This window comes from Pelophylax lessonae (genome assembly GCF_965119305.1).
Source record: "Pelophylax lessonae genome assembly, chromosome: 13".
Classification (NCBI taxonomy): domain Eukaryota; kingdom Metazoa; phylum Chordata; class Amphibia; order Anura; family Ranidae; genus Pelophylax; species Pelophylax lessonae.
In genome coordinates, this window is record NC_138780.1 from 145608456 (window position 1) to 145623248 (window position 14793).

General features: G+C 39.7%; 1 protein-coding gene across 1 annotated transcript; it reads right to left on the minus strand.

The window, feature by feature from the left end:
* Nucleotides 1–642: 642 nt before the first annotated feature.
* On the minus strand, nucleotides 643–6706 carry LOC309543202 (homeobox protein six1). The gene is made up of 2 exons (XM_082242631.1): nucleotides 5863–6706; nucleotides 643–1350 (listed from the first exon to the last, which is right to left on the minus strand). Exons 1-2 carry the CDS (start codon nucleotides 6420–6422, stop codon nucleotides 1062–1064), a joined length of 849 nt encoding a protein of 282 aa, XP_082098757.1. The 5' UTR covers nucleotides 6423–6706; the 3' UTR covers nucleotides 643–1061.
* Nucleotides 6707–14793: the final 8087 nt, after the last annotated feature.

Consider the following 14793-nt stretch of genomic DNA (forward strand, 5'->3'; position numbering starts at 1 on the left):
TGCTGAGATACTGGCACAACTTTAACATTTGTCATGTTTGGTCTCAGATATATATTGCGGACAAGTCGTTAAAGCTACTGAAATATTCAACATTAGCGTTCAAAGGGCGTTCAGCCCATTATGGTCATTATATTTAATCGTTTTCCTATATCCATCAACAAGGGATGGATATGAATTGCTCCTGACAGCTTACAATACTAACAGAGCGGATCTGTGTGTATATATACACAAACAATTTATATCATCTATATATCGCCTATTGCCTGATTACAGGAGAAAAATGAAATGCATGTTTTTATTTAAGCAGAGAGATTTATCTAAATGTGTTTTATTGTATCTAACGGTAGCTATGTTGTATTGAATTTTATCTTATTAGTCGTTTGAGAATATGTTACTGTATAGAGGTTGACTATCTGTACATTGCGGTAATGGGTGTAATTGCGCACATAAATGCGCAGTACGAACTGCCGCAAATTTTAACAAAAGACAGCAGGCATTATCTCTTTTTCTAATACTGGATTTTATTATAAACTACTTTTGCAATCGTTTTAGAACACTAATGTGAAAAAAAATGTAAACTTAACCTCCTCCAAGTGGATGAACCTTGACTTTTTAGAAGCTGCGATAGAGGCTTCACTGGTGTTTTTGTTTTGTTTTTTTTTTCCCCATTTGGGGGTTCATCCACTTTTCGTGTAGTTGTCGGCGCAAAGAGCAGAAAGAAAGAAAAAAATCTTCATAAATAAAGCAGAGAAATCTCCTACGTCTGGGAACAGCTGTTGATGGGCTGAGGGAAACATTTTGGGAGGAGAGACTTTAGCTCCTGTCCTCAGCGTTTGGCTAATTGCAGAAGAGCTATGGGGGGATTATAAGAGCATTCAGTGGTGCTGGGGGGGTCATTTTTTTAAGGAGAGGAATAAAAAAAAGTCACTTTATCTTCTCAGTCTTTACATGTTAAGTACCATGAGATGAGTTCTGAAACCACGAAGTGTCTTGCTATGTACAGTAAAGTGTGCAGTCCCTCTGGGGGTTCCAGACAGTCCCTATGCATGGCCATGGTCTGTTTAGGATCCTAGATCGACCAGGCTGGAGGTGAGGGGTCCCAGGAGAGAGTCTTGGAGCTGGTGTTGGTGGCTGAGCCCATGGCCGCCCTGGCCACTTAAAGCGCTCAGGGAGTATGATGAGCCCCCAGGGTGGCTGAGGTTCCCCTGCAGTAAGAGGACTGAGTTCTGGTCCGGGCTCTGTGGGGGGGAGAATTCCTCCTCGGAGCTGGACATGAGAGATTTGCCTCCATCCAGGGGGGAGAGCTGGTTCTGTTTGTTGCCGGACGTGTTGTTGTTTTCCGTGTTTTCCCTGCGAAAAGAAAGGAGGGGACAACATTTTTAGTTGTTTTTTTTTTTGTTTGTTTATTTATAATTATTATATTTATTTTAAATCTTTTCAATTTGTTTATTTTTGTTTTGTTTTCCTTCTCTCTATGTATCTTTCCCTATGTTTCTTTATTTCACTCTCTTTTTTTTTTTTTATCTTTTTCACATTTATTTCAACTCTTTCTCCTTCCCCTTATCTACATGTTTTTTCTTTCTTTCTTTCTTTCTTTCTTTCTTTCTTTCTTTCTTTCTTTCTTTCTTTCTTTCTTTCTTTCTTTCTTTCTTTCTTTCTTTCTTTCTTTCTCTCTCCCTCTCATATTTTCTCTAAACGATTTCTCTTAACAAATCTACATATTACAATAAATGACATTACTATTACATTATCTTTTTTTACACAATATCCTGCATTTTGAAACGTATTTTAACCTATATCTTTTCTTTTCCGATTTCTGTATCATTTCTCCATTTAGAATTTCTTTTTGCATGTCTATTTTTTGCCTTTTCACAAAACCCAAAATTGTGAAACCTTTCCCCTTTGTTTTTTCTTTCTTTCTTTCTTTCTTTCTTTCTTTCTTTCTTTCTTTCTTTCTTTCTTTCTTTCTTTCTTTCTTTCTTTCTTTTTCTTTTTTACAATTTTTATTACATTTTTAACAATATCCTAAATTCCCAAACCTTTTATTTTCTCCTCTGTATTTTTATTTACTTTATTTTTTTAAAAGAAAAATGTCCCCCAAATTCAGACCCCGCCAATCCATGGGATGGCGAGCATGGCAGAGTCAATGATTTCTGTGTGTCAGCATATATGTTGCATGAACCAGATTATCAGGGTATACTTCTATTCTGTCCAAAAATTCAGATTGTTTTAATTATCCTGTGCTTATGCTTTAGGTACATTCAAAGTGATTTTGTGAAGTGTAAATCTTCGTCTCCATTATGTCTGTCTTCCCCCAGAGGCTAGACACAAATTAGTCCTTTAATTCCTTGTATTTGTCCTCATTACATTAAAAATAAAATTGGTGTGCAGGGGTGGCCGGGGTGAGCAGATCTGGAGTCCAGTGGATGCTGTGAAATTCTAGTATAGATCTGAAACTTTATATGTGCTGGGGGCTGCAGATAAATGTGATCTCCTCTATAGAGCCATGTGAGGCCGGCACTGACAGCCACAGAGGAGTTAGTGGTGAGCTAAGAAAACACAGGACTCCACAACCACCTCTGGATTTGTTTATCTGGCTGCCACAATATGTTCCCTGCATGCACAGCACCGACAAACGGTGAGTCCATCTCTGACTGGGGGGAGGGGGGTACAGCCGGATAGACCCCTGTATACATCTGCTGCTGAGGAAGATGCATGCTTTTCAGCATGCTACTTCATTGTCTGGCCCTGCTAGCACCAAAATACAGGGGATCGGTGTTTGGATGCATATAGCTTTAAATATTTCAATGTGCATGTAATGATTACTCTGATCTGCATTTTGCACCCAAATGCACTAAAATAACTTTCAAAAAAACTATAAATAGATATCTATAAATAACCTATGTACAGGCGCTTGCATGCGTTTGCTCGCGTTTATGAAATGACAAGCACAAGCGTTTTTTCCCCCCTGTATCACAAGTTTTGCTATTGTATGCAGCAAATGAAACCCCAAAAAACAAGTCTCATGCATAATAGATAGAAATATTGTATATATTATGAGAAAATTGAGGTTCTGCAAAGTTGATCACACCAGAACAGATCTCAGGGACAAGAAGGCAGTGTTTTTTTTTATATTATTAATTGTGTCCAGGAAGCTAAATCATCAATCAGAGTTTATGTAGTGTTATAGATAGCAACATTTTATTGTGTGAAAAGGGAGATTCTGTAAGACTGGTCGCGGCTCAGAATAAGAACAGGTCCCAGGGACCAGAACCTGACCAGACAGTTTATTTTCTAGATTTTTTTTAATTTTATTGTTGCTATTAATAACTTAATTAATGACAAGTCTCATGCATTTTAATGTATAGTAACATTGTATAGATAATGACAAAAGGGAGAATACTTGATGCTGATTACAGCTTATAATGAGAACAGTTTCCAGGGACCAGAAAATGACCTTTTTTTATACTAATAAATGTATCCAGAAAATTAAAAGTTCAATCAGGTCGCATGCGTTTCATAATAACATTGCACATATGATGGGAAAAGGGAGATTCTGAAAAGCTGTTCACCGCTTAGCAAGAGAACAGATCCCAGAACCTGGCAAAGTAGTATTTTTTCTGGATCACTTTTTCTAATAACAATTGGATCCAGCAAACCAAAACTCCAAATCAGAGCTCATGTATTGTACTGGATAATAATATCGTATAGATGATGAGGAAAGGGAGATTTTCTGAAGCTGATCACTGCTCAACGTGAGAACAGATCCCAGGACTGTATTCTTTCTGGATCTTTATGTCTAACAATAATTGTATCCAGCAAACTAAAACTCAAGAAGATCAAACCTCTTGTTGCACTGGATATAACCCATCGTATAGATGTTGAGTAAAGGGAGATTCTGTGAAGCTGATCACCAGTCAGCATGAGAACAGATCCCAGAACCTGACCAGGTAGTTTTCTTTCTGGATAACTTTTTCTAATAATAATTTGATCCAGCAAACCAAAACTCCAAATCAGATCTCATGTATTGCACTGGATAGTAACATCGTGTAGGCGAGGAAATGGAGATTTTGCTAAATGGATCACCGCTCATAAGAACAGATCCCAGAACGTGACCAGACAGTTTTCTTTCTAGATACATTTTAATAATAATTGTATCAAGCAAACTAAAACCCAGATCAGGGCTCCTGCATTGTAATGGATAGTAACATTCTATAGACAATGAGAATAAAGAGCTTCTGTAAAGCTGACCACCGCTTAGAATGAGAACAGATCTTAGGGACCAGAACCTGAACAGTCAGTTTTTTTTTTCTACTAATAATTGTATCCAGCAAATTAAAGGTCCAGTCGGGACTCCCTCTTGAGTAGATGGTGAGGAAATGGAGATTCTGTAACCAATGCTCAGAATGAGAACAAATCCCAGAAATCAGCCAGTCAGTTTTCTTTCTGGGAAACTTTTATTTAATACTTGCATCCACCCCAGATCAGAACTCATGTATTTAAATGGATAGTCACATTGTATAGATATTGGGGATATAAATTAATGTGAAGCTGGAGAACACAGATGTCAGGGATCTCAAGGTTTTGGATAACATAAAATATTAAGATTCTGTACAACTCAGGCTTTTGCTAGGAATGTGTTTTTGACAATACAAAATAAGAGATTCTTCTGTAAAGCTGATCACAGAAAACACAGATCGGATAAATCAGAGAGATCTCAGGCTTTTGCTAGGAAGGTGTTTTGGATAATAAAAAACTAAGATATGACATAGTTACAGGGTAAGTCAGGTTGAAAAAAGACACAAGTCTGTCTAGTTCAACCAAAAATATCCAAGTTGAACATCGCTAAGAAGGAGAACATAGATCTGATGGATCTCATGGATTTCATGCTTTTTCTAGAAATGTTTTTTTGGATAATAAAAAATAAGACATTGAAGCTGATCATCGCTAAGAAGGAGAACATAGATCTGAAAGATCTCAGGATTTTGCCAAAAAAGTTTTTTGGATAATAACAAATAAGAGGAGCTGATCACCTCTAAGGGGGAGAACATAGATCTGATGGATCTCAGGATTTTGCCAAAACGTTTTTTTTGGGGATAATAACAAATAAGAGGAGCTGATCACCTCTAAGGGGGAGAACATAGATCTGAAGGATCTCAGGATTTTGCCAAAAAAGTTTTTTGGATAATAACAAATAAGAGGAGCTGATCACCTCTAAGGGGGAGAACATAGATCTGAAGGATCTTAGGATTTTGCCAAAAAAAGTTTTTGGATAATAACAAAGAAGAGGAGCTGATCACCTCTAAGGGGGGGGGGGCATAGATCTGAAGGATCCCAGGATTTTGCCCAAAATGTTTTTTGGATAATAACAAATAAGAGGAACTGATCACCTCTAAGGGGGAGAACATAGATCTGATGGATCTCAGGCTTTTGCTAGGAAGGTGTTTTGGATAATAAAAAATAAGAGGAGCTGATCAGCGTTCAGAAGGAGGAGAACATAGATTTAATAGATCTCAGGCTTTTGCCAGAAATGTTTTTTGGATAATAACAAATAAGTGAAGCGGATCACTGCTAAGGAGGAGAACATAGATCTGATGGATCTCAGGCTTTCGCTAGGAATGTTTTTTGGATAATAACAAATAAGTGAAGCTGATCACTGCTAAGGAGGAGAACATAGATCTGATGGATCTCAGGCTTTCGCTAGGAATGTTTTTTGTATAATAACAAATAAGTGAAGCGGATCACTGCTAAGGAGGAGAACATAGATCTGATGGATCTCAGGAATGTGTTTTGTATAATAAAAGCCCCAGAAATGTCTGATACGTCCAGTTCCCCCCATAGATCCAAGCGGAGGCCACTTACCTCTCCTTGGCCTCTGCAGCCCTGTCCCTCTGCCGTCGGTTCTTGAACCAGTTGCTGACCTGAGTAGTGGTGAGTCCTGTGGCCTCGGCCAGCTCCCTCTTTTCCCGGGGAGAGGGGTAGGGGTTGTGGGCATACCACTCTCTCAGCACCCCTCTGGATTTCTCCTTGAAGCAATAGCTGGTCTCCTCTCCGTCCCAGATGGTCCTGGGCAGGGGGAATTTTCTCCTCACCCGGTATTTGCCCACTGCCCCCAGGGGTCTTCCCCGCAGTTTTTCCGCCTCCACGTAGTGAGCCTTGAGCCACAGCTGCTGCAGCTTGGGGTGGTTGTGGGGGGAGAACTGGTGGCTCTCCAGGATCTTGTAGAGCTCTCGGAAGTTGCCCCGGTGGAAGGCCACCACCGCCTTGGCTTTCAGCACGCTCTCGTTCTTGTGGAGGTGATCGCAGGCAGGCAGAGACCACAGAAACCTGCCCAGCCTCTCCAGGTTCCCCCCTTGCTGCAGAACCTCGCACACGCAGGCTACTTGCTCCTGGGTGAAGCCAAAGGAAGGCAGCATAGACATGGCTCGGGGTGCCTGCAACGGACTCGGGGCCGAGCAGCTCCGGACATACAATGCAGCCAACCGACGGGGGGAGGGAGGGATGATCCAGCCGGGCCAGGGGGAGGGGGGGACAGCTAGAGATCCAGCCGGGCCGGGGGACGGCGGGCGATGTGCTCGGCTCCGGGGAGATGTTGTAGCTTTGGAAGAAAGTTTGATAAGTCCTTTCCTGTAGAAGCCTCCTTAAAGCTCCGGGCTGGAGAGAGCACTGATTGGCTGCGCAGGCAGGGGGCAGGCTGAGCCTGGGAGAGCCTGGATGGAGCGCAGACTGTGGAGGGTGGGGAGGGCAAAGGGGTGATGCTGCTTCCCGGGGGGGGGGGGGGGGGGGGGAGACACGTCAGGGCCCCTGTGCAACATGAGACCCTTCTCAAGTATCACCTAAGGGGACCGAAGACTCATCTCTGCACAAATCAATTAGGACGGCCGGGCTGTGGGAGAAAAAAAATCAAAAAATGTCATTGTCCATCTCAGGTGAGCTGGTATTTAATTACCTTAATGCTTCCCATGAATAAAACATGGCCTGATGAATAGATAGTGAGCACACATAAATAATGCAAGGAGGCAGCTTCATCCTGCTGCAAAATATGGAAGTGCATATATATATATATGTGGAATAACTATACAATCACAAAATAGATAAGTATTATATGTATATATTAGTGTATGTATACATATATCAGTATACACATATGTCCGTATATATGTGCATATAGGTATGTGTCTGTACCTATACCATAGAAACACACACATATATATATATATATATATATATATATATATACATATATATATATACATACATATATATATATATATATATATATATATATATATTTATATATATATATATATATATATATATATATAAAAATATTAATATTATTATTATTATTATAGTACCTGTCCGTATGCCTATGCATCTATTTTTATATAGCGTCCATCTATCTATCTATCTATCTATCTATCTATCTATCTATCTATCTATCTATCTATCTATCTATCTATCTATCTATCTATCTATCTATCTATCTATCTATCTATCTATCTATCTATCTATCTATCTATCTATCCCTCTCTCGCTCTCTCTCCCTACCTATTATATTAATATATTCACATTTACACTTATATATTATCTATCTATCTATCTATCTATCTATCTATCTATCTATCTATCTATCTATCTATCTATCTATCTATCTATATCATACCCAAACACACACACTATGAAGATGATTTACAAAAGTTTACAAAAGGAGTTAAAATATTTACTCAAAAAATGGTGAAGATTCACTCCAATTATACAATTATGTGCAGATGAACTAATTAAACTAAATATTCTTTTGCACATGATTTGATAATTGAAGTGAATGTCCACTCCTTCTTCTAGTGAACAGTCTCAACTCTTTTAGTAAATTGTATGTATGTATATATATATATATAGAGAGAGAGAGAGAGAGAGAGAGAGAGAGACAGAAAGAGACAGAGAGAGACAGAGAGAGAGACAGATAGAGAAAGATAGTGTGGGAGAGAGAGGAATAGTGGACTTGTTTAACTGAAACTGGAAAGTGCAATATCTGGTGTAAATGTGCATGGTAGCCAATCAGCTTCTAACTCCAGCTTGTTCAATTAATCTTTGACAACAAAATCTAGAAGCTGATTGGTTTCTTTACAGAGCTGCACCAGATTTTGCACTCTCCAGTTTTAGTACCATCCCCAGTGTGTTTCAGTGGAAGATCTTAGTAGTAACTATTGATATATTATTATAGGAATATGTAGACATTGCTGTATGACTGTACAGTTATATCACAATACATGTCTGGGAATATAAGGAGGTCAAAAACTTCCTGACATCACTTTTTTTCCGGTACAACTACATTAGATTATTCCCAGGAAAGTCATTCATTAGTTTTCCCCCCTTTGGTGTATGAAGAAGGAGCATTTAGCAAAATTACACAAAGAATTCACAGACCAATTATGCTAATCCTCATTAGCACAACGTGTTTGAAAGCAATTATTAAAATAGATCTCCAAAACAATTAGCTCTTTTGTAAACAAAGATAATCTTTTGTTGGTAGGAGACGAGGTGATGTGATGAGAACAATGCTGGGAGATAAGGACTGAGAGGTGGCAGAGAGGACTAGAGGTGTCTGTCATTGCCTGCACTGCACAATCCTCTGCACCTCCTTTTCCTAATGTGAATTGGATTGTCTATTAGCACTTGCCGGGACCATCAATACGTTCTGAGATAGAAGCAGAGAGCAGAGGGGTGGGTCGTGCATGACTCCAAATACTCAGTGCAGGTAGAATAGATAAGCATTTGCGATTTCAATATGCAGGCTGATTTATGACCGAAATGTGAATGGCTGTACTATTAGTAATTGGGTTGTGTAAGTAGAAAATATAAATATTATTATTATTATTATTTCTTGTAGCCAACATTGCAATACAGACAGTGCAGGTCTGCACAGGTGATCCCCAACGTGAATTACGTTTAGACAACATAAAAACTCTTCAGATGAAATCCAGGATTTGATAGCAACCGTGAACAATTCAAGTGCACTTTTATATTTACTAGTGCAAGTGTATACATTTACTAAAGTTCTAGAGGCTGTTCACTTTTCAAAGTGAATGTTCACTGAGCTTAATAAAATAAAATGTGAATCAAAATTCTTTCCCCCCCTCACATATCATTATTCAAAGTGAACACAGCTTCCCCTTATTTACTATGATAAGGGGATTTTCTCTTTGCAACGTGTTGTCGATTTAGTAAAGAAATACAAATTGCTCACTTTGCAAATTGAATGTTCACTGAGCTTAGTGAATAAGGTGAAGCTGTGTTTATGTCAATCACCCAATCCTGAGCAAAAGAATCCTGCTTCTGATTTTCTTGGTTACGTACTAAGCTTTGGGAGGAGACCATTTGCAAAGTGAATAATCCCTACTCCTTTAGTAAATAAGCCCCATTGCATGCTTAAAAGGAAAACAAAGTGTTCACTTTTCAAAGTGAATGTTCACTGAGCTTAGTAAAAAAAATTGAATCCAAGTTCTTTCCCCCTCACACATCTTTAAGTATTCAAAGTGAACACAGCTTCCCCTTATTTACTATGCTAAGGGGATTTTCTTTTTGCAAAGTGTGGGGTTGATTTAGTAAACAAATACAGATTGTTCACTTTGCAAAGTGAATGTTCACTGAGCTTAGTGAATATGGTGAAGCTGTGTTTACTTCAATCACCCAATCATGAGTAGAAGAATCCAGTTTGTTATTTTCTTGGTTAGGGTACTAAGCTATGGGAGGAGAGGAGAGCATTTGAAAAGTGAATAGACCCTACTCCTCCTTTAGTAAATAAGCCCCATTGCATGCTTAAAAGGAAAGCAAAGTGTTAGTGTATGTCTCATATATATATATATATATATATATATATATATATATATATATAGATAGAGGTAGATAGATAGATAGATAGATAGATAGATAGATAGATAGATAGATAGACATATACTGTCTATCTATCTATCTATCTATCTATCTATCTATCTATCTATCTATCTATCTATCTATCTATCTATCTATCTATCTATCTATCTATCTATCTACCTATCTATCTATCTATCTATCTATCTATCTATCTATCTATCTATCTATCTATCTATCTATCTATCTATCTATCTATCTATCTATATAGATATATAGATAGATAGAGGTAGATAGAGAGATAGATAGATAGATAGATAGATAGATAGATAGATAGATAGATAGATAGATAGATAGACATATCTATCTATCTATCTATCTATCTATCTATCTATCTATCTATCTATCTATCTATCTATCTATCTATCTATCTATCTATCTATCTATCTATCTATATATATATACATATATCCCAGAGTGAGTATTCTTTCATTGGGAGTGCTCTGATGCTGTGCCTGCCCTACCAGAGAGGAATGTGCCCTCTTGGAGTAGATCTTTATTGACAAGGCAGCTGTGAGAGCGGAACCAGTCCTGTTCCCCTCTACCCCAGGCTGAAGTCTGGAACAAGTGCTCAGGAGGAGTGCTCTGAGCCCCCAGCCCTCTTGGCTCCTAAAATAGGGTTTCTTTCCTGTTAATCCTATAAAATATGGTGCCTGGGATTGAATTACCTGCAAAGGGACCGGGTATATGCTAATAGCTATAAAATGTAGGTCAGGCTAAACCCTGTTGGATTACAGGATATTTATATATATATATAATGTCCTCTATAAGAACAGATTTGTGTGGCTGTGCCTGAATGGAGCATCAGATGGGCAATATGTACTGCAGCTTGATTTACTGCATGTCTAAGTCCAACTATTGCATATCCTTAGTGCCTTGTATTTTAGCAGTATATAGTGACAGCCTATGTGAATGAGCAGATGTGATGATTGTGTATGTGTGCATGCATGCATAGTTTTAATGGACATGATAAAAGTTAGGCTGATGCCTATAGCAGTATGTTTAATCTTTTTCAGAACTTTTCAGAACAACAGGCTCATTAAAAAAAAAAAAAAATAGCAGGATAAGAATAAGTGACAGTTGTTTTAAGCTGAGTCCAATAAGATTTGAAAATGACAGTTGCATGGTTAAAATTAAGATATTTAACCCTTTTTAAAAGATTTGTGAACAAAGCCTAAGTTAGTAAAAAAGGCGGCAATCCTTTTTTTTCCTTTGCTATGGTTTCATGATACAGGCCAGTTTTTATCTGGTTATTTTAATTTGTTAAGTAATTTTTTCTGCTGTTTAGATAACAGGGATGCTGTATTAGCCAGCATTAAGACACAAGGCTATGCAGGTGTACACAGCTGCTGCGCACAAGGCCCCTGACCTGGCACTCTGGGCTGAGTCATTGGTTTAGTGTTCAGTTTCTCTGGCTGCTGTTTTCTTGCAGTATGTTACATTTTTCACCACTCAACCTTTATTGGAAGTTGTGTTTGCTTTTCAGTGTTCAGTCTGCACATTAGCTGCTCATACACAGGAATATATTTCTGCATAATGCAAAGGTTTACAATCTTTATCTGTGTATCAGTATGAAGTCAGGAGAAGGGTTGGAAGTAGTTCCTTGTTCATCCTTTAAACTGGTGATCACACCTAGTTGTTAATAAAAAACATATATGCTTAAAGTGGAGCTCCACACAAAAGGAGAAACTCTGCTCGTCTGCCTCCTCCTCCCTCCGCTGCCACATTTGGCACCTTTTTTTTGGGGGGGGGGGGGGGCAGGTATCTGGTTTGACAGGTACCCAGTCCCACTTCCAGTTCACTTTGGTGAGCCCCCCCCCCTCCTTCCCCCCACAGCTGGCCATGCACAGTAGGAAATCAGCTATTAAGCCGCAAGGCTTCATTGCCGGTTTTCCTTAGCCAAGATGGTGGCGCTGCACCAGAAAGCCAATTCAAGAATCAGCTCGGGTGAGGACACTGCTGGATGCCTAGACAGGTAAGTGCCCTGATAGTAAAAAGTCAGAGCCTACAGTATTTGGGGGGGGGGGGAGGCAGAACATGCCTAAAGGATTCCTGGTGAAGAGGTGAAGAGAAGCAAAAAGTCCCCACTGCTGACCTACTGAGTGTGGGATGAAGTCAAGGACAACCCCCCCCCCCCCCCAGCATGGATGGTGTAAACGGTGTGTGAGCAGAGGCCGGGTTCCATGGCAGCCCCGACGAGCAACCCGGTTTCGGTGAGTAGAGGGTACCAGGAGCGGAGCTTCAGCCTGGAATGGGGGTCAGGAGGAGACGAGGAAGAGGGAGAGTGGGAGGGAGGGGGGCCCGAATTGCTGCACCATGGGGCTCTGGTTTGTACTTGCCCCCTGGGCCGAAAGTTGCCAGTCAGCCCCTGATGAGATGCCTAACACACCAAAAACACTCAAAAATGGTGCATACATTATACTTAGAAATTTGGTGTGCCACAACACATAGTAGTGTGTTACCTTGCATTGCATGGGAGATACAACAGAAATGTCTTGGGAAGGCATTCAAGGTAAATGGCCCCACCTTGCGGTAATGTGTACGTTACCTGAACGCAACATTGTTAAAGCAGAGTTCCACCCTAAAGTGGAAGTTCCACTTTAAGGACTCCTGACCCCCTGACATGCCACATTTGGCATGTCATTTTTTTTTGGGGGGGGGGGATGGGTACCTAGATTTGACAGTTCTGAAGTTATCCTCTCCCCCTCCCTCCCTGCAATCTTCTGGAACACGTCACATGTCCCAGAAGATTGCATTCAGGACACGTAGTGCAAATTCACACATGCGCAGTGCGCACCTGGCTGTGAAGTCGCAAGCTGTCACAGCTGGGTGTTCACACTAGAGATGCCAGCGCCGGGAGAGCCGAGGCAGAGAACCGAGGGTTCGAGCAGCCGCATCGCTAGATTGTGGGACAGGTGGGTGTGTGTTTATTAAAAGTCAGCAGCTACACTTTTTGTTTAGACACTGTGGAAAGCGAGCCGTGGGAGGAGAGGCAGCGATTGCCGCCTTCCTCCCCTGATCGTCTGGTAAACGTAGAAAAGACCCGCCTGCTTTGTTTACATAAGCAGGCGGATCTTCTGTGAGACAGTCACGGGACAGATCTGTCTGTGTCTGTCACAGAACCCTCCCCCCCCCCCCCCCACACACACACACACACACAGTTAGTAAGCATATAGGCAAACATTAACCACTTTGGTCACCCCCAGGGTTAACCCCTTCACTGCCAATGTCATTATTACAGTAACAGTGCATATTTTTAGCACTGATTACTGTAGCAATGTCACTGGTACCCCCATCAAAATACGCTTATTGCGATTTTTTTACCACAAATATGTAGCAGAAAACAAATATGGCCTAAAATGTAAAAAATTTTGATTTTTACATTTTTTTGGGGGGAATGTTATATAGCAGAATGTGAAAAATATTGTTTTTTCCACAATTGTCGCTCTTTTTTTGTTTATAGCGCAAAAAATAAAAATCGCATAGGTGATCAAATACCACCAAAAGAAAGCTCTGTTTGTGGGAAAAAAAGATGTAAAGTTTGGATACAGCACTGCATGACCACGCAATTGTTAGTTAAAGTCACACAGTGCCAAGTTGAAAAAAGTGGCCTGGTCAGAAAGGGGGCAAATCCTTCCAGAGCTAAAGTGCTTAAAACAAAGGAACAAAAAAATAAAACTAATGCAACCATCAGTTCTAAGGACTGGTAAGCTGCAATATATTACATTTTATGTTTCAGGGTTTGATACACATTAGTTTAAACAATATAGACACTTTGGGTGGTCTAATGTTTGGTCCCTGGCATTACTCGGGGGCCTGCATGGGATAGTAAAAAGTGCAGATTACCTTGCTTGGCTCTTCCCTTTCTTTTGACAGGTTGCTATTGGAGAAATCTCCCCCAGCAACAAGCAGCTAATTGGACTATTTTGACGGTTCGGTTTTGGCGCCGTACGCTCGCCTATATAAAGCCGAAGTCCACCTCATGCTGCAGCTGCCTGAAGAGGACCCCAACCGCATGCTACCACCCCCCTTCCCTCTTTTTTTGTTATATTTTTCGTAATGTTATGGTGGGGGGTTGTTCTTCCAGTCTAAAGTCTGGAAGGACATGGTTATCAAGATATGATATTTGATCATTCTGTTTGAAGTTATGCTGAGAACTGGATTTTTTTGTTATTTAAAATATTACATTTTGGGTAACCCCTTAAATAAAAGACATGGCCATATTATGCCATTTAAAACATATATTGATGTCTGTTTCTTTATTTGTATTGCTGCTCTGTGCTATCCCATGTCATAACAACAAACCTGTAAAACTATTCCGCTATTCTTAAAGTAGAACTATAGACAAAACTTTTTTTTTTTTTCATTTTAGATAGAGTAAGGGAAGGTTATAACCCCTGTCCGATTATTATATATATTTTTTTTCGCCATCTGTGTCCCATTGTGGAGATTTCCCTTTAATTCCTGTCCCATAGCCAAACAGGAAGTGAGAGGAAATGTCTGCAAATTAAGGGAATTCCTTGGGGACTCCCAGGCCACCAGAACTAGTCTCCTAATTGGAAGATTTTTCCCTCTATTATCTTTCTGGGGACATCCCAAAACAAAATTTGGGATTTTCTTTTACTTTCACTTTTAATGATAATGGTAAACAGGACAAATAGAGAGGGGGAATCTCCTTAACGGGGGCAATAGACAGCAATAAAAACTGACAGGTGTTCTAATCCCTCTGCACTCTATTGAAAGCTAAAAAAAAAAGTTTTTCCTTAAATTATACTTTAATTATTTGCGCAGTTAACGACTAATACATACTGTTTATTTACACTGTATAATGTGTGTGTGTGTATAAATATATATATATATATA